Here is a 23,934-nt window from a genome sequence, read left to right as displayed (position 1 = left end):
TGTGCATGACGTATAAACAACTTTACAGACATCCTTGTGTAACGACCCCAAATCTTTACCACCACTCCGTGCATAACAGTATGTGTGAATCATCGCACCTAGCACAGGGAATCTGAATCTATTGGTGTAACCCTGGTTTACAAAGCCTCATACAATAAAAGCATGTTAATAAAAAAAACAGCTAATAAGAAATACATTTTAAGTGATTGGATTGAAATGGATTAAGATGGTTAAAAATCATTAAAATTGTATGTTTCATGATACGGTGTCTAGGGAAGAGTTAAAAGGTTGTAAATTCATTGTGTTTCCATTTTGTTTGAAGCGACTTGAAATTTGTGTTTAGACTCTTATTTTGAAGGGCTGTGCTGACGTGGACCAGGTGACTAGCCACAGCCAATCGGGTTGTTTTGGCTTTTCCACTGCACCTGAATTGGAGATGAGAAACGTTCTGCTGATTGGGATAGAAAAAAAAAGAGAGGAGAAAAGAGAGTGAAAAAAGGAGTTGAACTGGAGTTGTTTTCGTGCTCCGAGGAGGTATCTTTGTTTTTTCCAACTTGTCCGTGATTTGGTGAAGTTATTTTTGATACAAAACGAGACTTGATGCTGAGGGGGATCATTAGCCTGTGGATAGCCTTTTTAAGAGTGGACCAGAAACAGTCGGAGAGTTGGATTCCACGTGCGTAATACAAGATGGCGAGCCACCCATTAAGACCGCGATGACCCAGAAACCGTGCATCACACAGAAGCAAAGCCCCCCTGCTGGAAATTGCACGTTTTCATCAGAACTGGTAGGATTTGCCCACATCTCTCTGCAAAAGTGCAAAAGACTCCCATAGACTCTAAATTAAAGGTTCAGGACAATAAAAGGATCATTTCGTTTAAATAAAAAAAGGGGCATTTATTTTTGGAAAACAAATTGTTCAGTCTTTTGCTGAATTATTTTGAGTTTAAATTTTACTATGGTATTTTTGGTTATTCATCCTTGTGAGTACTTTAAGGGTATTGTTCCAAGTGTAACTGGTTTGTTGGTATAAACAACAAAGTGTGAGAAATGGTTGAAACTTAAAAAAACAAAACAAAAGGGATTGAAAACTACAAACTTGAACAAAAAGGGAAGAATATTTCTTCTTTTTTATTTTTTTAAAGCAATATCCAAAGCCTGTCAATTGTATGTCGACTGTATATTTGATGTTTTTTCTGTCTGTTTCATTCAAATAATATGCCGGCAATTTAAACCCTTTTTCTGGTCTGTGGTTATTATTATTACATTTAATTCATTCACTGCTCCAGTAGTCGAACCTATCTGGTCCAGGGTAACTGTAGCTGACTAAAAAGTGCTACATTGGCTTTCCCTGCCATTGTCCGTAGTGGCTCTTGGGTGCAGTTGCTGCGAGCGAACCACGTTCCATCCAACAACTTCAGTGTGAAGTTCGTGCCACGGCTTAGCCCAATATGGACAAAGCACTGTCCTACACTCCCTGTCATCGGTTCAGCAGTTACTCGCGGTGTATGCACGTAAACTGGTAGCATAGAACAAACATAACAACGAGAATGATTCTGTGTCCGAGCTGTGAAATTAGCATAGCGCCACCAAGTATTCAAACTGTAAGTGTGTGAGGACTCTGGATTTTGTTCTAACCATGAATGTCCTAAGTGGCTAACTACGGTGCGTTTAGCGCACCATTATTCTGTCACTGATTACCTCCCTCCTGTCGGAAGTTCCACAGGCCGAAACTCACGAGTCCCGCCGTCACAGCACTCACCACAATTAGGAAGAACAACTTCATTTCCTTTTAGCTCTCCTTCTCACCTATACAGGCCGTCAGCCATTTACGGAGAGTCCGCCACTGCTCCCTCGTCTTCACCTGGAAGAATTCTCTGTTTCTTACAATGGGAAAGGTGTATCCACGACAGTTTCCCGTCCACTCGAACTGCAGTCTTTGTGGTCAGCTGTACTTGATGAGGACCTTCCCCATCTAGTCGTGTTCCACCTCTTTCGCACAAACTTCTTCACCCACACGCAGTCGCCTGGTTGAATGGGTTCCTGGGGGGTGGAATCTGTGGGAGAAACAGGACTAGGCAGAAGATTTACAGCGTTCACACATCGGTTAAGTAACACCTTTTTCAGATAATCTGCTATTGTTTCCTCAACATGTTCAAACTCATTTGTTGTTGCAAAGTATGGCAGGCAATAAGGCTGCCCATATAATGCTTCAAAGGGTGTGATGCCTGTTTTCTTGTGTGGTGTTATGTGCATCCATAATTTCACCAGGTCGAGACAAAACATCCAGTTCTTTCCTGTCTCGTCCATACACTTCTTTAGTCTGTTCTTGATAGTACCGTTGACTCTTTCAACCAACCCTGCACTCTGAGGGTGGTATGCGCAGTGATTCTTCAAATCAATGTCCAAAGTTACTCCTACAGTTTTCACTATCTCATTTACAAAATGGCTTCCATTGTCGCTCCATATGACCTTCGGGATGCCAAACCTGGGAATGATCTCTCTACATAGGACTTTTGCCACTGTGAGTGCATCTGCTTTTGCCGTGGGGAAAATTTCTACCCACCTAGTAAATCCATCTAACACTACTAGACAATATTGTTTACCTTCACATGGTGTTAGCTGAATAAAATCTAGAAAAACTGTGTGAAATGGGTGATTCGGTAATGGTGTAGTGCCTGCAGGGGCCTTAAGGGCTCCCTGTGGGCTGTGTTTTACACAAATAGCACATCGTGAACAAAAATTTTTTGAGTATGTATGAAATCCTATAGTGTTCATTAACCATCTGTACCATCCCTCCTGTTGAGACATGGCATGGCCCATGGCTCACTAATGCTGCCCATTTATGCATATTCCGGGGAAGGATTGGTTTATTTCCTATGGTTAACAGTCCTTTGTCATCCAGTTTGGCTCCTCGCTTCTTCCACGTGGCCTTTTCCTTTTCTGGAGCACTTTGTTGCATTTCTTTTAGAATATCATTATCTGCAGGTTCTAAGGTAAATGAATCCTCATCATTATCAAGAAGTGTGTTGTTATTTGCTGCAGCCTTTGCGGCTTTGTCAGCAAAGGCATTGCCTTGTGAGACTGCGTCTGTGTTGTTAGTATGTGCAGTGCATTTACATACAGCTATTTTGCGTCACATCCCAAATCTTTTCTTAAGCGGTTTAGCAATAGAAACATGTGGTACAGAACCTGACACTTTGAATAGCGCTGCTGCTTTGGTGGAAAGGCTTTCTGCCGTGCAGACAGCTGTCTGACCACACACATATAGATGTATAATTACAATCATTTGTGGATCTTTGAGTTTAGCAAACTTCTCTGCATAGCTTGGTGTGTCTTGTGAGTCTGATTTACAGATTTCACCTATACGCTCCATGTGCATGGTTACATGCAGGTCAGCTTGATTGTGGAGGTGGGCTTCAGGTTGTAATTATGACAGAGCTTTACCATATATCATAGTGATTGGGTCAGAGAATGGAGGGGGCTGCTTTTCAGGAATGTCGAGTGACCAAAATTTACTGCACTTCTCTCCTTCTCTTACCCACAAATCAACCATTCTATATACAGACCACACTCCTTCGGTTGTGGTACGAATCATCAACTGAAGCTGAGAGATAACGTCTCTTCCTAATAGATTTACGGGACATGCGGTGGAGATCACGAAAGGGGCTTTAAGTGTGATTCCACTTACAGGGTCACAAACATCTACAGGAACTGACATTCTTTCTTTAGTTACAAGACCATTTGCTGATCTCACAAAAATCTGTGTAGAAGTTGACTTTAGGGCTATTGGATCTCTAATTACTGATTTACCTGCACCCGTATCTACTAAGAATGTTAAAGAATTGCCTAACACGGTCAGTTGTATTTCTGGTTTGCCTTCAGCAAACATGGAGATGGTTTCTAAGTCTAAAACATCTTCTAAGTCTTCTTTTTCAAATTGGTCAAATTTTGTGCCCTGATTTGTTTTAATTTTTGTGACATCTTTTTCCAGTTCTAGTCATTGCTGGGGTGGATTAGAACCTTGCTGCTCTCCTCTATTGTATCTCCGGGCACGTTGTTTCTTTCTGCAATCACGTTCCCAGTGTCCATAATTTTTACAATAATGACAGTGATCATTTTCACGGGAATTGCCTCCTCCTCCCCTTCTGCCTCGGCCTCGCCCACGTCCACGGCCTCGTCTTGGGACAGGGTTGGCATTGAAAAACATGCCTGTTAATTGATTCTTACTCTTCTGGCATTGTCTTTCAGCATGCATAGCATGTTGTTCATAGCGGTTTAGGTTACAAGTTCCGAAATCAACTAATTGTCTCTCTACCCAGGTTTTTATCTCTGATTTTGATCCCCCATGTATAGCTTGCTTTAACTGCTGTTGGTAGGGACCTTCTGGTTCTTCCGCATACGGAATTCCACTATTTTTCCGGAACACATCTTTCATTCTCATACTATAATCTTCAAAACTTTCGTCAGTCTTTTGTCTCGTGGCCGTAATGGTGCTGTAGTCAGCTCGTCTGTTAAAAGTAGTTCGCATGCGCTCGTACAGTCTGTCATTTAGTTCTTGGCTGCCAGGCTGCCATGGTTGTTGAGTGGCTGGATCCACTGGGATCCAATCTCCTCTGACAGTGCCCCATTTCGACGTTATCGACTGTCTTGAGACTCCTACCATGTGGAGAGGGTATGATGTCTACTTATGTTATGAACCGGGTCCTATTCAATTCTCATGCTCGCACCATGGTTACACCAACGGTAAGTGGTGTTCTGATTGGAGTATGTCCGAGTACATACAGGAATGGTGGAGCAGCCAGCCCCCTTACAATATGCAGGGAGCGGCCCCTATGTTAGAGCAGCTCGTAGGAAAGTCACTTATGGAGAGAGCTAAACCCCTAACGAGATTTCTCCCTGACAAGCAACCCACTTACGCTATCATTACACTGGGATCAGTCTCCAGTCTGGAGGGGTGCAGGTTCCCCAGTATATCTTGTGTTAGGAGTTGACATAACTAGGCATGACCTTATGGGGTTGAATACAGAAAATACAGTTGATGTCACCACCACCCTAGCGGGTAGGAGAGGTGACGGCCCCCCCAAGGGATGAGAACCCGAGAGAGCGTAACTCCTCCCAGCGGGTAAGAACGTTGAACTATTCGGCTCTAGAACGAATAGACATAATACAAATGAGCACGGGAACGGGGACTGCCAATATTTGGCTAGATTGGTTGGCGAGCAAGGCAAAGGATAAAATTAGCGGAGAATGCATCGCATGCGCCACAGGGCGATCACATTTGTTCACCGAGCCGGCTCCTCTGCATTTTGATGATGATTGGGGATCTCAGTGCATGATGACGCTAACCAGAGAAAACACTCCAATAAACTGTACACAATTGGCTACGATTTACCCACCAATTAGCAACAAAACCACCGTAGGACCTTTCAAACCATGGAGGGGTGCGCCAAACAGGTATGTGTGCTTTAATTTCACAGGAGAATTGCGAAAATATGGGGAGATTGCAGAGGATTGATGCAACCAGACAAGGGTGATGCCTCTCAGATAGGATCGGTAGCTAGAGCAGGACTATTTTGCTACTGTGTGCATGGATTGCATACAAAGATGCAGGCAGGAGCAAAAGGAAGGTGTGGAATGGTAAGACTGGCGACCCCGTTGACACTGATTGGTAACAGGATGAGTTTGAATAGACAACATCAGCAGGCCTAACAGCCCGACGCCGACGCCACGTCCTACAAAAAAGGAGCTCATCTGCGTTCAATCTGTCTGCAGGGTCTCCCACGTATATAGATGCAATAGGAGTCCCTAGGGGAGTTCCAGAGGAGTATAAATTGGCTAATCAAGTGGTGGCTGGGTTTGAGAATCTTCCAATCTTTGCAGAACTCTTCCCAATTAGAGTAATAAGAATGTGGACCGGATAAATTATGTGCATTATAATGCTCAAAGATTGGCAAACCTGACCAGAGATGCGGTGAGGGCACTTGCTGAGCAACTGTGAGCAACCTCTCTGGTCGCGATGCAAAATAGAATGGCCTTAGATATGCTGCTGGCTGAGAAGGGGGGAGTGTGTTACATGTTTGGGCAAATGTGTTGCACCTTTATTCCCAACAATACGGCTCTGGACGGCTACGTAACTAAAGCTCTAGAGGGACTGAGGTCCCTCTCTCATGAACTCTAGACCTGGCTCTTGGATATCCCAGATGTTGGGCAAATGGAAAGGGTTGATTTTTTTCTATACTTACTACTTTAGCCGATTTTACAGCCATTCTTGTTACGTGTGGCTGCTGTTGTATCCCATATATCCGAGCTTTGTGTGTACATTTTATTACTGCTACTGTGGAAAGGGATCTGCTGATCCCAAGATGATGATGCCTCTCTTGTCGGCCTCTAAGGAAGGAGGAGAAGAGGCTGAACAACGAGAAGAATGGATGTGATCTCTATTTAGAGATCAACAGGGGAATGTTGGGAAATATTGCGAATTGCATTTTATGTTATTGCTATTTTAAAACAAAAGTAGAGTAGTTTCTTAGGTAATATAAGAAGGATTAAGATGTGGGAAAGTGGAGTGTGGGAACGGATCTGTATGTGAGCGTGTTAGTAAGAAGGAGGAAAAAACAATGTGTGAGAGCTGCTTAGGTTAGGGTTCTCAGGCCTGCGCACCTGTTCTGAGGCTGAGAACCGCTCCAATATAGTCAAAATATGAGTAATGTGAATCGACGAGCATAAACTTTCCCATCCTGCTGTGAGAAAATGTAGCTCATGCGTTCTGTGTAACTAAAATACGCCTCCTGCCATGTAATCCTGCCTGTTTTATTAAAAGAGACAGCGCTGGGGAGAGGGAAGTAAGTCTCCAGGGTAGCGCGGCAGAGTTTGTGTCTGATCGGTGCGCGACTCCTGGCCAGGTGAAAAGTTCTTAGACGTCGGGTGTCAATTTGTGGTGAACTTCGTTCGTGTGCCTGTCTGAGTACACTTCTGAGGATTATTTTGACGACAGTTGGGAACAATGGTATTAAAAGCTGAGCTCTAATGGGATGTTATGGGGGATGTTTCTGCTCAGACATATGTCCTGTCGTTCAAAATGAAAGAATGTGTAGCAGTACCTGCCCCCAGCTTGGCCAGCCACGTGCCTCTAGTTGGCAATCTAGTCTAATAGTCTTTGGGGGAGGTTATGAGGCCCTGCCTGCACACCACTCGCGTGTCGGTTGCTCGCCCTGAGACCTTCCTTGCTCTCGCCGTGACTCTCCTTTCCTGGGTGGTTCTTTCTGTCGGCCTTCTGGGTGCCGCATCACGTTCTGGTCCCTGGCTGACAATGTCCTGCGGGTCGTTAAACCATTCATGATTTGTGTCACAGCAGGAAAGACATTGTTTGACCGCTGGTGTGATCGCCTTTGGGTACTCGCTTCTTTCCCAAGGGTTTGGTCCGGGCATCTGGCGGAGTCCATCGAGAGGTGAGCGCAGGAGGGTGGCTGCTTCTTTGATGGTCGCTGCTCCTGATTGGGTGGCTGCCCGCTGAGTGCTGCCTTTGGTGGTGTGGCTCTTTGGCTGTGGGACTGACGCACGTGGGCTGTTCCCCATCTTGGTGGCTGCCGTTCCTGCTGGACATTGACCTGCTGCGTTTGTTGGACTCCTTGCTCCTTGAATGTTGCAGCTGCTGCACCCCTTGGACAGCGATCGTGGGTGTCTGGTTGTGTTGAGTTCGCGGACCGAGGGAATTCAGGCCCATGGTCGGGAATTGGGTGTTTGATGCATGAATTCATGGTGCAGGAGTGTGTGACCTGATGAGGGGTTTTATGAGAATGGTTTAGGTCGGTATTTTAATTCATTAGTATGTTTAGGTTAGTTTGGTTATGTTAATTGGTATAAGGTTTTGTTTTCTGTTTCTGTATTAATGTGTTTTTAAGGTTAGGGTTGTCTTTCTTTCAGCTGCTCAGTACCCGTGGTTTTGGTGTCCTGGGTGGTAACATTTTCGCCTCCCCTGTTGTACTGTGATTTTGGAATTAGGTTTTTATGTTTATCACAAGATTAGTTTGAGCGGGTGTCACATGATAGTATCACAGTCCTGGATGTGTGTCCACATCTAAACTCTGAGTTTTCAGTCTAACCCTGGTACAGATGTTCCTTAATGGTGAAGATGAATTTCCTCTTTCACCACAAATCTTCATCAGGGATTCCTGGCAACCGCCAGTCGTGTGGATACAAATTTGGAGGCTCCTTATCATCGCACGTCGTGTGTGTCGGCTTTCGAAGGATGTTCTCACTAATCCAAGAGCAGATCTTATGCTGTATTGGCCTTTTACATTTTGAAATATGATTTCTCAGTTTTGTCTTTAAGTGGTGTGCCAGGACAATGTGCACATTTATTAATTTTACATATTTCTGCTCTCTCATGGCGTACATGGTGCCCATATTGGAGAGCTTCTCCTCCAACCTGGATTTTGTTATAATGCTGGCATCCAGAAGAGCCGTGCAGTTTTCAAGCTTTGTCCTGAGATCATTAATCTCAAGTTTATACTTTTTCTCCAAAATGTTCATGTTGATGTGCTCATTCTGGTTTAAGTAGTGGTTTTTGAGCACAATGACGGCCTCTCGCAGTAGGTTGGGCTCACTGATGACAGACATGCAAGTAAGAAGATCCTCCTTGATTTTTTTCTCAGTGTTCTGCAGTTGATTCCTCACTTCCTCACAAGTTTCGCTCAGCCCTTTAATTTGGTTGTTTGCCCATACCAGCTGTTCTCTTGTAACTTGGTGTGCTGCCCTTTCCTCCTCATAATCCTCCTTGAGACGTATGTTCTCTGTTTTGGTTTGTTGTAGCTGGACTTTAAGCTCTTCAATGGCAGTTTTCAGCTCCTTCGAGGAGTCCACCGGGGGAATTTCCATTACATGTTCCCTTTCTGGCGGTTTTTTATTTTTAGGTTGATTACAATTCAGTTTGGTTGCCATTGTCCTCCCTTGACTTTTAGCAATTAGCAGCGCTTCTTTTGTCTTCTGGTGTGCCAACTTTTCCACATGGAAGTCCTTTTGGACCTGCTTTATCCTTTCTCTTAAATGCGTCAATTGATTCTGAATTTGAATATTTTTTTCATCCTGTGCTCTATTTTGGTATTTGGCACTTTCCAGCGCTTCTCTTGTCTTTTGGTGTGCGGCCTTTTCTCTATGGATGTCATTTTGAAAAGATTTGACCTTTTCTTTTAAATGCCTCAGCTGAGTTTGGATTTGAAGATTTTTTTCACTCTGCTTTTTTATTTGGATCTTTGCATTTTCGAGTGCTACTTTTGTCTTGAATTGTGCCAACATCTCATTGTCCTTATGAGAACGCTTGGCGGTTTCCTTCTTCCTTAACTTACATTGGGTTTCACTTTGCTCCAGTTTACATTTATGTCGTAGATTTGTTGAGTCCAAATCAGTATTCTCTTCTGACTGATTGAAACCAAGAGCCAGCTTTCTAGTGTTTGGTTGTTTAGTTAGTGATCCAATACCAAGGCTCTTTTTTCTGGATATGTCCTTGTAAAACCTTTCAAATTCTGTCATGTTACTGCAGTAATTCCAATAAACTATACGCAACTTTACAAATAAAACATTTTAAAATAACATATATGAAATATTCAAAGCACTGATCAAAGTTGCTGTTGTACTACTTAAATTACTTATGTTTTTAGGACATCAAAGGATTCAAACAGTAAAATGGTAGTTATTCGACCTAACCTTTCGTAGCAACAGAAATAAAAGGCATTTCCGCCGAATATTGGGCCAGCAGAGTTGTCAATTCACAACTTCTCTTTTCCTAAACACTGGATTTAAAATTTAATTTGAAAGTTGCTCAGTGGTCACCGTCATGGCATTGATGTATGTAATTACAGAAGCCTCCATCTTTGAGGTTTGTAGCATCAAACAGTTGTTTTACTGTGGTGTTAAATATTAAACATAACCTCATGTGAAATAATTATAAATTATTTCATTTTTTATTTCAAAACAACAAAGGATAAAATGTAGCGGTCACTTGTATCTCGTGGTTCTCTACAGCTGTTCATGTACTCAAATATCATAATTCACCATAATTGTTCATATCTGTTTTATTGCCATAGTCCTATTGAGCATTTTGCCATGTATGAGTTCCTCACTCGCTCGCACTATTTGCCGACAACTAAGTCGGGTAATTTGGCACGGTCCCTTTAACGGACCGTGGGAGTTCAATGGCAGAGGGGTGTGGTTTTCCCGCTCTTACTGGTTTCTTTTTCTACCTGTTGTCGATTTAATAAAAGGCACACACGATTGTGTGTCAACAGTAATTTAAGTTGTATTGCCTTTACTTTGCAAACGCAACACTGGTGACCCCGACTCTCGCTGGACGTATCATTCAGTGACTTTTATTTTCGATTATGGCGACGAATGCAGTTTCATTGAAGCTGCCGGAGTTTTGGGGGACTTCGGCGACTGCGTGGTTTTCTCAAGCGGAGGCGCAGTTTGCGCTGCGAGAAATCACTGCAGATGAGACATAATATTATGTGGTTTCTGCACTTGGGATACTATGGCCTCCAGAGTGGTAAGCATTCTTAAACAGCCACCGCTGGAGACAGCCACCTCTTAAAAACGTTCGAACTTTCCGACGCGGAGAGGGCTAGCCACCTTTTCTCTTTGCAGGGGCTGGGCGATTCCATGCCTTCCGAACTAATGGACAAAATGTTAGATCTTTTGGGCGAACACAAGCCCGATTTTCTCTTCATCCAGCTTTTCCTGCGACTGTTGCCTCCCCAAGTGCGGGCTGCTTTGGCCAACACGACAATCTCGGACTGCCGTGCGCTTGCTGCTGAGGCGGATAAATTCTTCCTCGCCTCCCAACCGACCTATGTGGCTGCGTTCCTCCCGGCTGGCGCAGACGGTCCTGTGGTTGACGCTCCAGCTGTCACAGCTGCCGCAGCGGCTCCTAGGCATCAACAGGTTTCTGGGCTGTGCTTTTTCCATGCACGGTTTGGAGTCAAAGCCAGGCGGTGCCGCCCTCCATGCAGTTTCACCGGCCCACCTCCGCAGGGAAACGCCGGGGCCGGCGCTCAGCAGTAGCCATGAGTGTCAGCCAAACTGGCAGGCTGCTGTTCATCCAGGACTCTCTCTCCGGACGACGGTTCCTCTGTGACACAGGTGCTCAGAGGAGTGTCCTGCCAGCGTCGAGGTTGGACATGCTGTCTGAATCCCATGGGCCCCCTATGGAAGCAGCGAACGGCAGCCCCATCCGCACGTATGGGGTGAGGTATGTGGAGTTGTGTTTTGGTGGACAACGTTTTGAATGGAACTTTGTGACTGCCAAGGTGACTGTGCCACTGATTGGTGCAGACTTCCTCTGCGCTTTTGGACTTCTGGTTGATGTCAAAAATAGGCGCCTTGTGGATGCAGTCACTTTCTGTGCGTATGAATGCACTCTTGGTGTTACAGACTCAGTCAGGCTTTCCTGAGACATTTTCCTTCGCCTCCTCAACGAGTTTCCTGCTCTGACTCAGCCCACGTTTTCATCTGCCATGGCCAAGCATGGTGTGGAACACCACATCGCCACCACGGGCGCCCCTGTGCACGCTCGGGCCAGGCGTCTGGACCCGGCCAAGCTCTCCATTGCTCGAGCGGAGTTCGAGACAATGGAACGCCTGGGCATCATTCGCCGCTCCAAGAGCCCTTGGGCGTCACCTCTGCACATGGTGGAGAAGCCGGGTGGGGGTTGGCGGCCATGTGGCGATTACCGCAGGCTCAACGATGCCACCACCCCGGACCGTTACCCTGTCCCCCACACACAAGATTTTTCCGCGCATCTGGCTGGGAAAACGGTCTTTTCGAAGGTAGACCTTGTCCGCGGCTATCACCGGGGTACCGGTCCACCCTGCCGATGTCCCCAAGACAGCAGTAATCACCCCGTTCGGCCTGTTTGAGTTTTTACGGATGCCTTTCGGTCTTAAAAGCGCAGCACAGACTTTTCAGCGCCTGATGGACTCCGTCCTACCCGACCTGCCATTCCTATTTGTGTACTTGGATGACATCCTCGTCGCAAGCACGTCTCAGGCTGAGCAAATGGCACACCTCTGGGCTCTTTGCCAGCGCCTCAGCCAGCATGGGCTCATCATAAACCCAGCGAAGTGCCAGTTTGGACCATCGACTTCCTGGGCCATCACATGACACGGTACGGAGCAGTTCCCCTGCCGGAAAAGGTGGAGGCCATCGCGAGCTTTCCCCGCCCAGTCACGGTCAAGGCGCTCCAAGAGTTCCTAGGTATGGTGAATTTTTACCACCGTTTCCTCCCCCGGGCAGCGGACCTCATGCGGCCACTGTATGACTGTTTGAAAGGGGCAGTTCCCAAGCACATAGTTGACTGGTCCGACGTGCGACAGCGCACATTTGAGAATGTTAAGGCTGCTCTGACCAATGCTACACTGTTGGCGCACCCATTGCCTGACGCGCCAATCTCAATCACCACGGATGCCTCGGATTACGCAGTGGGTGCAGTGCATGAACAATGGGTAGAAGGTGCTTGGCAACCCCTGACCAGCTACGACCCAATGAGCAGAAGTACAGCATGTTTGACCGTGAGCTCCTTGGCCTCTACCTGGCCATTCGCCATTTCCGTCCTCTGCTTGAGGGAAGGTCTTTCACTGCCTTTGTGGATCACAAGCCCCTCACCTTCGCGATGGCAAAGACGGCGGAACCATGGTCAGCTCGGCAGCAGAGGCACCTTTCCTACATCTCCGAGTTCACCAAGGACATTAAACACCTGGCTGGTAAGACCAATGTCGTTGCGGACTGCCTCTCCCGGGCCGTCACGGGCGCCGTCCACATGGGACTTGACTATGGACAGATGGCAGTGGACCAAACCACAGACAGTGACGTCCAGGCTCTAAAGTCCGCAGCCACAGGGCTGCAGCTGCGCGAGGAGCACTGGTGTCACGCTTCTCTGTGATGTCAGTACCGGTCAGCTACGCCCTGTTGTGCCCGAGGTTTGGAGGCGGCGCGTGTTTGATTCAGTCCACAACCTCTCCCATCCGGGGAGCAAGGCTTCTCAACATCTTGTAGCTGCTAAATTTGTTTGGCACGGGCTCAGAAAGGACGTCAGGGATTGGGCTGCCATGTGCGTCGCGTGCCAGAGCTCAAAGGTACAGTTCCATGCTAGGGCCCCGCTGGCCCCATTTCCGGTGCCAGAGCGACGCCTCAACCATGTCCATGTGGACCTGGTTGGGCCCTTTCCCCCTTCACGCGGCTGCGCTTACCTCCTCACAATGGTGGACAGGACCACCCGCTGGCCGGAGGCGGTGCCCCTGCAGTCTGCCACGTCTCTGAAGGACATTAGCTGGGTGGACAGACTTCCTTGAGTCTTGTTGGGGCTGCGCACCACCCCCAAAGATGACCTGCAGTGTTCCTCGGTGGAGATGGTGTATGGAGAGCCACTGCGGGTGCCAGTTGAGTTTGTCCCCAACACTACAGCGCCTTGGTCTGCGAGCGCACAGCGAGCAACACTCCTCGATGCTGCCAAGGTTTTTGCATCCATCCCTGTTTCCCAGCATGGTTTGCCACCAGCCCATGTCCGACCATCCTTGGAGAGGGCAGACTATGTTTTTATCCGCCATGGTGCTCATCGAGGCCCGCTGCAGCCACCTTATGATGGGCCTTTTTGTGTTTTGGAGAGCGGGGACAAGCATTTTCTGCTAGACGTGGGAGGGCCGACCTGAACGCATTACGATAGACCGCCTCAAGGCAGCTCACTTGGACCTTGGTCAGCCAGTTGCCACGGCCGTGCCCCCGTGGCGAGGATGCCCCCCCGCCCGGCCCAGTCCTCTGAGAGGAACACAGGTCCCTGAAAACTCTGTCAGTGCCACTGACCGCCCTGCGCATCCTGTTCCCCCTGCTCCTCTAGCACCACCAATACCGCTTCGACGCACACGATCTGGCCGACCCGTTCGAGCCCCGAATCGTTGACTGTTCTTGCTTTGTGATGGTGAATTCTGGGGGGGCATGTGTAGCGGTCACTTGTATCTCGTGGTTCTCTACAGCTGTTCATGTACTCAAATATCATAATTCACCATAATTGGTCATATCTGTTCCATTGCCATAGTCCTATTGAGCATTTTGCCATTTATGAGTTCCTCACTCGCTCGCACTATTTGCCGACAACTAAGTCGGGTAATTTGGCACGGTTCCTTTAACGGACCGTGGGAGTTTAATGGCAGAGGGGTGTGGTTTTCCTGCTCTTACTGGTTTCTTTTTCTACCTGTTGTTGATTTAATAAAAGGCACACACGATTGTGTGTCAACAGTAATTTAAGTTGTATTGCCTTTACTTTGCAAACGCAACAAAAAGCAACTTATTAGCAAGCAACTTATTAAAGCAATGTAATCTTTCAAAAATTCCTTAGAATGTCAGGTGCTCCTCTCTCCCGTTGATTCACCCATCATCCAGGAATGCCACATCTATCAGAACAGCCCTTTTGTCCACCACCACAATGTGCGGCTGGTTGGTCCCCCGTCTGTCAGTCCGTATCTGGTAGTCCAACTGGATCATAGCACAGTCCTGGAGGTGTGTCCACATCTAAATTCTGAGTTTTCAGTCTAACCCTGGTACCTATCCAAGGTAGTTTTCTTGGTCAACTGGACTGTATTTCTTCTCTTTGAAGATGTTTTGCATTCTATCCAGAAGGCTTCTTCAGTTCTGAACTCGCTGGGGACCGAGCTTGAAAATATAACCCATAGAAGCCAATTTAAAGCTGCTGGCGAGATGTAAACATAAATTTGGTAAAGTTATTATTCACGTTGGAGCAAATGACAACCGGCTTTCATCTGTCGGAGGTCACTGGAGCACTTTTTGGGGGAAACCTGGTCTGATTAGGAGAGACGGTGTCCATCCCACACGGGATGGTGCCTCTTTCATTTTTAGTAATTTGGCTATATTTATTAGACCCAAAGTGACCTGACAATCCAGGGTCCAGACCAGGGTGCAGAGTTGTAGTCTTAGACACCTCTCTGCTGCTTCCATAGAACCCTTATCCACCAACAATAACATATTTAACACTATACGGGTAGTCTCTGTTCCACGGTTAAAAGTTCACCAAGCACAGAGCAGGGGAGCGGTCAATTACCATAATCTTATTAAAATTAATACTAAAGCACAAGTTGGAGAAACTAATATCACAGTTAAGTGTGGACTGTTAAATATTAGATCTATTTTGTGTAAATCCCTGTTAGTGCACCACCTGATATCGGATCATCACATTGATTTATTTTGTCTTACTGAGACCTGGCTTCAGGAGGAGGAGTATGTTAGCTTAAATGAATCTACTCCTCCTACCCATCTGAATTATCATATTCCTCGTGTTACTGGTCGAGGAGGGGGAGTGGCAGCAATCTATCACTCCAAGTTATTAATTAATCCTAGACCAAAACATGGCACCAGTTCATTTGAAAGCCTGACTCTTGTCATCACCCATCTGAACTGGAAGATAGAAAAGCCACTTCTGTTTGTAGTTGTATATCGGCCCCCTGCTGGGCCACATTCAGAGTTCCTGTCTCAGTTCTCGGATTTCTTATCTGACTTGGTCCTTAGAACGGACAAAGTCATTATCATGGGAGACTTTAATATCCATGTAGACGTTGTAAATGACAGCTTTAGAAATGGCTTCATTTCATTACTTGAGTCAGTTGGTTTCCTCCAGCAGATAAACCAACCAACTCATAGCGTCAACCACACCCTAGATCTAGTTCTGACTTATGGTGTTGAGGTAGAACATGTCAGTGTTCCCTTAGAACCCACTCCTGTCAGATCATTCTTTGATCACTTTTACATTTATGATTCTTCTATGCTCAGAGCACAGTCTTACTATAGCAGATGTTTTTCAGATAATGCTGTGGCTAAGTTTAAGGAAGCGACCCCTGTGCTAATCCCAGGAGCACCTTGTGTTTCCCCAGGGATCAATCATTATAATCTTAGCCCCGCTGAGGTTGGCTCTATTGCTGAAGGTGCAGCAACCTCACTGAGAATCACGCTTGATTCTGTTGCCCCCCTGAAAAAGAAAATAGTAAATCAGAGCAGGTGTGCCCCCTGGTATAATTCACATATCAGGACCCTCAAGCAGAAAGTGCGAAGACTGGAAAGGAAGTGGCATTCTTGTAAAATAGACAGCTACCATGTAGCCTGGAAAGACTGTCTATTAGTTTACAAAAAGGCCCTTCGCAAGGCTAGAACAGCTTATTTTTCTTCTTTGATTGAGGAAAATAAGAGCAACCCCAGGTTTCTTTTCAGCACTGTGGCCAGATTAACCAAGAGTCACAGTGTTTTAGATCCACGTATCCCTTCTTCCCTTAGTGGTGAAGACTTCATGAGCTTTTTCACTGATAAAGTTCTAGCCATCAGAGAAAAAGCTAACCAGGCCATCCCTACAACTGGACCATCACCAGATGTGCTGACTGTGGGAACATACAGGTTCTCCAATGAGCCCTTAAGCTCCTTCAGCCCTATATATTTTCCTGAGGCGTCTTTGCTAATTCAGAAATCCAAGACCACCACGTGTCTTTTAGATTCCATCCCAACACACCTGTTGAAGGATGTTTTACCATTGATAGGCAGTTCTGTCCTGGTGTCAGGTTATGTACCCCGGTCCTACAAGGTGGCAGTAATTAAGCCGTTGCTTAAAAAAACATCACTGGATGCTGATGTCTTAGCAAATTATTGGCCGATATCCAACCTTCCTTTTATCTCTAAAATTCTTGAGAAGGTGGTGGTGACTCAGTTACTGCAGCACCTGCAGAGAAACAGCCTGTTTGAGATGTTTCAGTCAGGCTTTAGAGCTCATCACAGCACAGAAACAGCACTTCTTAAAGTTACTAATGATCTTCTTATAGCTTCAGATCATGGACTGGTCTCTATGCTGGTTCTGCTGGACCTCAGCGCTGCTTTTGATACAGTTGATTACAGCATCCTTTTACAGAGACTGGAACATGTGATTGGCATTAAAGGGACAGCACTAGACTGGTTTAGATCATATTTATCTGAAAGATACCAGTTTGCTCATGTCCATGGCGTTCCCTCTTCAAACAGTAGGGTTAGCCATGGAGTTCCTCAAGGTTCTGTACTTGGACCAATCCTTTTCACCTTGTACATGCTTCCCTTGGGGAACATTATTCGGCAGCATGGGATAAATATTCATTGTTATGCTGATGACACTCAGCTTTATCTATCCATGAAACCAGAGGAGACAAAGAAGTGAGTGAAGCTTCAGACCTGTCTTAAAGACATAAAGTCCTGGGTGTCTTCAGATTTCCTCCTCCTTAACTCAGGAAAAACTGAGGTAATGGTGTTTGGTCCTGAACCTCTCAGGGATAGATTAGATCACATGATCACTTTAGATGATATCTCATCTTAACATCTAGTCTCTCTGTGAGGAATCTAGGAGTAACTTTTGACCAAAACCTCTCCTTCAACTCACACATTAAAACAGTCTCTAGAAGTGCCTTTTTTCACTTAAGGAACATCACAAAGATCAGGAAACTACTGACTACTTACAGCATGATGGTGAAAAGTTAGTCCAGCATTTGTTACTTTCAGGCTGGACTATTGTAATTCTTTATTATCAGGGTGTCCAAACAACTCTTTAAGAAGCCCCCAGGTGATCCAAAACGCTGCAGCCAGAGTTCTGACAGGTATTGACAAAAGAGATCACATGACTCCTGTACTGGACATTCATCATGCCGACAGGACTGCAGACAGCTCTGGCAAGACCAGAGGCGGAGGTTTGTGCATTTATATAAACCAAGCTTGGTGCACTAACTCCGCTATCACCGAGAGTCACTGCTCACCTAATGCGGAGTTTCTCACAGTTAAATGCAGACCATTTCACCTTCCAAGAGAACTCACATCAGCCATAGTTACTGCTATTTACATACCACCGGATGCTAATGCTAAGCTTGCACTGAATGAACTACATGCAGCCATTAGCAAACAGCAGACAACACACCCTGAGGCTGCTTTTATTGTTGCGGGGGACTTCAACCATGCAAATTTGAAGACAGTCCTCCCCAGATTTTATCAGCATGTCTCTTGCCACACTAGAGGAGCAGAACATTGGACCATGTTTATTCCAACATAGCTGGAGCTTACAAAGCTACACCCCTCCCCAACATTGGACAGTCAGACTACCTCTCTCTCTTTCTCTCCCCAAAGTATTCACCACTCATTCAACGGGTGGAACCCACAGTGAGGACAATAAAGGTGTGACCTGAGGGGATAGACTCTGGGCTGTAGGACCGGTTCAAACACAGACTGGAATACATTTGCCACTAAGGCAACCTGTGACTCTCACATAGACATTGAATGCTATGCCTCATCTGTACTGGACTACATCTCCACCTCCATAGACAGTGTCACCACCCAGAAACAGATCACCATGTACCCTAATCAGAAGCCCTGGATGAATAGGGATATCCGTCTCCTGCTGAAGGCCCGTAACATCGCCTTCCGATCAGAGGATGCACAAACCTACAGCACAGCCAGAGCTAACCTGAAGCGGGGTATTAAGAAAGCCAAACACGGCTACAAGCTGAAGATAGAAGGGCACTTCTCCAACCCCCGATCTATGTGGCAGGGCATTCAGGTCATCGGCAACTACAAGCCCATTAATCCCTCTCCCCCCTCAACTGACATTTCCTTCCTCAATGAGCTAAACAACTTCTATGCTCGGTTTGAGAAGGACAACCCTGAACAAGCGAGCAAGGTAGAGCTGACTGCTGGCCACCAACCCTTAACTTTATCTACCACTGATGTCAGAGCGGAACTGAGCAGGATCAATCCACGCAAAGCTGCGGGCCCCGATGGCATCCCTAGACGCATGCTCAGAACTTGTGTAGCAGGGGTCCTGACAGACTTATTCAATCTATCCCTGGCTTATGCAGTTGTGCCGAACTGCTTCAAATCCACCTCCCTCGTGCCAGTACCAAAACATTCCACCCCAGCTTGTCTCAATGACTATCGTCCAGTACCACTCACTCCTATCATAACAAAGTGCTTAGAGCAGCTGGTCTTGGCACAACTCAAATCCTGTCTCCCCCCAACCCTGGACCCCCATCAGTACGCCTATCGTAAGAACAGGAGCACAGAAGATACAGTCTCCACAGCACTGCACTCTGTCCTCTCACACCTGGACAATAATGAGACATACGCCCCAATGCTGTTCATAGACTTCAGTTCAGTATTTAACACTGTCATCCCCTCCAAGCTAATAACCAAACTAAGGGATCTGGGCATCAGCACCTCCATCTGCAACTGGTTATTGGACTTTCTGACCAATATACCACAACATGTGCGGTTAGACCATCACTGCTCCCCTACCCTCACTGTAAACACTGGAGTACCACAGGGCCGTGTGATGAGCCCATTCCTCTACTCCCTTTTCACCCACGACTGCAGAGCTCTACATGGTTCCAACACCATCATCAAGTTCGCAGATGACACCACAGTGGTTGGCCTCATCAAGGATAACGATGAGTCAGCTTACAGGGAATCAAATCAATCTTTATTTATATAGCGTCTTATACAATCAAAATTGTTTCAAGGCGCGTTCCAGAATCCCAGGGCCTAACCCCAGACAAGCAACAGTGGCAAGGAAAAACTCCCCTTTAACAGGAAGAAACCTCGAGCAGGACCAGGCTCATGTAGGGGGACCCTCCTGCTGATGGCCGGCTGGGTAAAGAGAGAGGAGAAGGGGGAGGACAGGTAGAGGATAGAATAGGTAGGAGAGGAGAGGAGAGGATAGGAGAGGGGTAGAGGAGAGGAGAAGGAGGAGGAGGAGGAGGGGGAGGGGAAAGAGGAGAGGGAGGGTGAGGAAAGGAGAAGGAGGGGGGGAAGAGAGGAGAGGAGAGGCACAGAGCACAGAAACACACACAAAAAGACGATATACAATCACTTCAGCGGGGCCGGAGGTCATTATGCAGCTACGAAGGCGGCAATACCTGTAAATAAATAGAGAGGGGAGGGGGGCGGAGAAGCAGAAAAACTACACAAGAATTTTTTTTCAAAGAGGTAGATTTTAAGTTTGATCTTAAAAGTAGCGATGGAGTCAGCCTCCCGTACCTGGACAGGGAGCTGGTTCCACAGCAGGGGGCCCTGGTAGCTAAATGCTCGGCCCCCCATTCTACCTCTAGAGACTCTGGGGACCGCAAGTCGACCAGCATTCTGAGAGCGGAGCGGTCTATTGGGCTGGTAAGGTGTCACTAGCTCCTCCAGGTAGGATGGAGCGAGGCCTCAGCTTCATCCTACCAGTGCCCCCTGGAGCGAAGCCATCCAAGGAGATCCCAGGTAGAGAGGGTTAGGGTTAGATTAAGGTTAGGTTAGGACTAGGGCTAAAATTGGGTTAGGATAAAAGTTAAATCATGGATAAAAGTTAAAATGAAAACAGAGAGTGGGGGAGAGAAAAAAGTAGGAATGAGGGTTGTTGTTGTTTTTTTTTAAAAGGTTAGTAAAGCCATTTGGATGTGTAGTACCTAATTTATAAATGCAGCCTCTCTCCACTCTCCTTCTCTAAGCCGTGGACCAGTGTGGACTGTACTCTAAGACCAAGGCTTGCAATGCATCCCAGCCAGGGGAGATGACGTGCTGGACAACATGCCGGTCAGTGTTTTCTCATTTCATGATATTATGGCAAGTAAACCGTACATGTATTGTCAGTCTTGTTTCTCCCACATATCTTTTAACAAATTGTATGCAACACATTAACTATATACAGGTTTTTTTGGGGGGGAAAAAAAAGTTTCCTTGTGTTGCAGTTCTGAATACTTTTTGCTTTTGGGAATCAAATACCCATTCTTGTTTCCAAGGTAGTTTTCTCTGTCAACTGGACTGGGTTTCTTCTCTGGTCGGGTCGTTCACCTAGTTTCTGTTGAGATGTCTCCCCTTTGTCTGCTGGGTCACATGGTGATGAGTCACTGGGTCTCTTGGAATGGTGTGAATGTTTGTTTTGCTGTTGGAAGGAGTGGAGGACTGCATTGTATGTGGGTGATAGGAAGTGCCTCAGGTCACCACCTCTGTTTAAGGATGGTTTCTCCAATTTAACATGGATAGCTTCCTTGACCCCCCTTTCGAACCAGCGGTCTTCTCTGGCCAGTATCCGTACTTGGCTGTCCTCGAAGGAGTGCCCACTCTCCTTTAACACTAGAAGTCCCAGAGAGGGGCCATTTGGCCTTTTTACCTAGAAAACCCACAAGAGGGCCAATTGGCCCCAAGTCCCCCCTGTGGACACTCATTTTGTTATGGAAATGTGGCTGTTAGTGGCACACGGCCGGAGCCACTTGAACCTGTGTGGGGGAGGGGACATACCTTACAGCTCAGGAGGTTCTTTTGAGAGCAAGCTTTAGTTGTGAGATGGATAAATACCTCAGTGAACATAGCCATAAAGACTTAAACTGGACTATGAGCTGTATGCAGTGGAAAGGATCAACAGGAAGGAAGGGATCAACACACTGACATTTATTGTTAAAAAAACAAAACATATTTACAAAGAATGAAAAAGCAACTTTTTCCCAGTTTTGGTGTGGAGGGTTGTTGCAGAAGTAATTGTTATTTTTGTGCTAAAAATAGTAAAAAAGAAAAAGAAACCCAAGCATATTTACAAAGAATGAAAAACCATGCATTATGAGTGAAATACATTTGAGCAGTCACTCACAATCCTGGCACTGCCATTGCTCCTTTCGGCATTTCCCACATGTATATCGGTAGCAGTCAACACAGCGCACAGTTGCGTGATTGTCCCTACATTTAATTTTAGCCTGACACTTGGCTCTTTTTCCTAGTTGTGATGTGGAGGGTTGTTGCCGAAATAATTGTTCCTTTTGGGCCTTTTTCTTACCCAAGTGGGTTTGAGCCAACTCTCTTGCAAGCTCCAGCAGGAAATCCACCCGTCTCTCCTGCCTCCCGGTGCATAACTGATAGAGCACGTGTGCATTCAGTGCTGCCATATCTATCATGTTATAGAACACTGCTACTGGCCAGCGCCGTGTTCCTGCGCGGACAGTGTACTCTCGCACCATCTGGTCCATGACAGTCCCAGAGACGCCGCACTTTGTTGTGTTGTAGAGTGTGATGGTGTTTGGCTTCTTTTTGGTGGTATCCTGTGTCTGAATCATGCTGTGCATGCTGCTGACATTCACACAGAAGTAGCCAACATGACTTCACCACTGTAAGGTGTGACCCCCTCACCCCACACACTGCCACTAACAGCCTCATTACCATAACAAAATGAGTGATTAGTGTATTCGGGAAAAGTGGTCGGGCCAAATGGCCCCTATGTGGGTCTTCTACGTAGACAGAAAAATGCTGGGACTTCTAGTGTGTTTGAATGTTGTCAATACTGTGACTGGTTCTTTCTCTTTAGGCCCAAATCAAGTCCATTGCTGGAAAGCTTCTGACAGTAGTTTATGAAAACAGGTAAGTGTAATGCTTTTTCTTTAAACATCTCAAACTTCTGGAGTGTATTGACGTATTATTTGTTTTGATTATTAACATATATTATCTATAGTCCACAGGAGGACGTTGTGGTGTGTTGTGACTCTGTGCGGCGGCTGCCTCCTCCAAATTTCTCCTGTAACGTGGCTGTTGGAGATGAGGTGGAGGTGAGAACTACCAGTATAAGTGATGATTCAATTAACTCAGTTCTGGTAGTTGTAGTTTACCAGTTTTTATGTCCGTTGTATCACAGGTTTTCTCCAGGCTTGGTGACCAGGAACCATTTGGCTGGTGGCTGGCACATATCAAAATGATTATAGGAGAGGTAATTCAGATGTTGCTGCAGAATCAGAAGCCCTTACTCAGAAGCTGGAGTGGATTTTTTTTTTTTTTTTTAAAAGCACAAAAAAGAATTCAGCTTCACTACTAATTATTCATTTTCAGAGGGATGGTAATAAAAAAGCTTCCTTTCTTACACTTTTCCCAGTGGTATCTGATTGAATACCTGGATGGATTCCAGGAGTTTGTCAAATCAGGGTCCATCAGGAATAAGAATACGGACAAGTTCTGCACCGTAGAAATGCTCATGCAGATCTTCTGGTTAGAAGAGCCAAGAGTCAGACTGCAGGTGAGCGCTCAGAGCGTACGCTCCACATACTGTAGGTGACACGAAGAAGTGCACAAGCAGATGTGAAATGGCTGGCTTTGACAGCTGTCCAACACATGTGATCCATGTCTTCCTCTGCCTGGCCATGTAGGAGGAGCAGTGCCACGCACAAGCAGAGACCAAGGATCAGGGCTGTCAGACCGAAGCCGACGACGGCGGTCAGCCAACTGAATATGCTGGTTCTAGCGAGCAAAGGGCCCACACAACGGGAAATGGCAGCTTGCGAGATCAGAAGTGTCTGAGCAGTGAGGCCCACAGCGGCCAGCCACCAGACTCTGGTGAGAAGAAATTAACCCATAATTCACATGTGAAAGCAATAGATTAGATGGTGATGATCATGAGGATGGTGTTTCTGAACAGGGGAACACACTGAAGAATTGTGGCAAACCGACGAAGACCAGCCGGTCTGGACTCTGAAATGTAAGCATCTGGCTTTGTTGTGAAATGAATGCGAGTCCCAGGAAGGGAGAAACTTCTAAACACTAACAGACTTTTATAATTGTGTTCTAGTGGAGCCCAAGCCTCCAAAGGTCAAAAAACCCGCCGGTCGTCGTCGTCGCAACTGCCAGCGTCGACTGCGTGAATACACCATGGATGACGAGTACGACGACGAAGAAATAAGGATGACCCCACAGGGACTCTGCCTGTTCCGATTGTTTGGCAGCCGATGGGTGGCAATGGCCTAATCAGTTTTTCTTTTTTGAATTGCTTCATTTTAAATGATCCATTTTCTTTTCCTGAAATTCCTGAATATTTGTTGTATTCGTGACTAAAATCTAAAATTGCTCCTGTGTTTAGTGATGATTTGAGTCAC

The 23,934-nt window shown here is 46.3% G+C and overlaps 1 protein-coding gene across 2 annotated transcripts; it reads left to right on the top strand.

The window, feature by feature from the left end:
- The first annotated feature begins 351 nt into the window (after window positions 1–351).
- Window positions 352–23,934, top strand: LOC105419429 (uncharacterized). 2 transcript variants are annotated; one of them, XM_029834486.1, is made up of 9 exons: window positions 352–788; window positions 20,539–20,623; window positions 22,383–22,435; window positions 22,527–22,620; window positions 22,707–22,778; window positions 22,941–23,081; window positions 23,212–23,398; window positions 23,481–23,540; window positions 23,631–23,934. In XM_029834486.1, the coding sequence occupies exons 2-9, from the start codon at window positions 20,618–20,620 to the stop codon at window positions 23,804–23,806; spliced, it is 789 nt and encodes a 262-aa protein (XP_029690346.1). In that variant the 5' UTR covers window positions 352–788; window positions 20,539–20,617; the 3' UTR covers window positions 23,807–23,934. The 2 variants fall into 2 exon arrangements, with proteins under 2 accessions (XP_029690346.1, XP_029690345.1); XM_029834485.1 differs by lacking the exon at window positions 352–788 and having other exon boundaries at window positions 20,128–20,623.

The sequence above is a fragment of the Takifugu rubripes genome, chromosome 3 (assembly GCF_901000725.2).
Source record: "Takifugu rubripes chromosome 3, fTakRub1.2, whole genome shotgun sequence".
Lineage (NCBI taxonomy): Eukaryota > Metazoa > Chordata > Actinopteri > Tetraodontiformes > Tetraodontidae > Takifugu > Takifugu rubripes.
This window is presented reverse-complemented; position numbering and strand designations above follow the sequence as displayed.

Coding starts and splice junctions, on each gene's coding strand:
- LOC105419429 (XM_029834486.1), top strand. Junction 22,436..22,526: donor ACAGTAGTTTATGAAAACAG/GTAAGTGTAATG, acceptor TATTATCTATAG/TCCACAGGAGGACGTTGTGG. Junction 23,399..23,480: donor CGGCCAGCCACCAGACTCTG/GTGAGAAGAAAT, acceptor GTTTCTGAACAG/GGGAACACACTGAAGAATTG.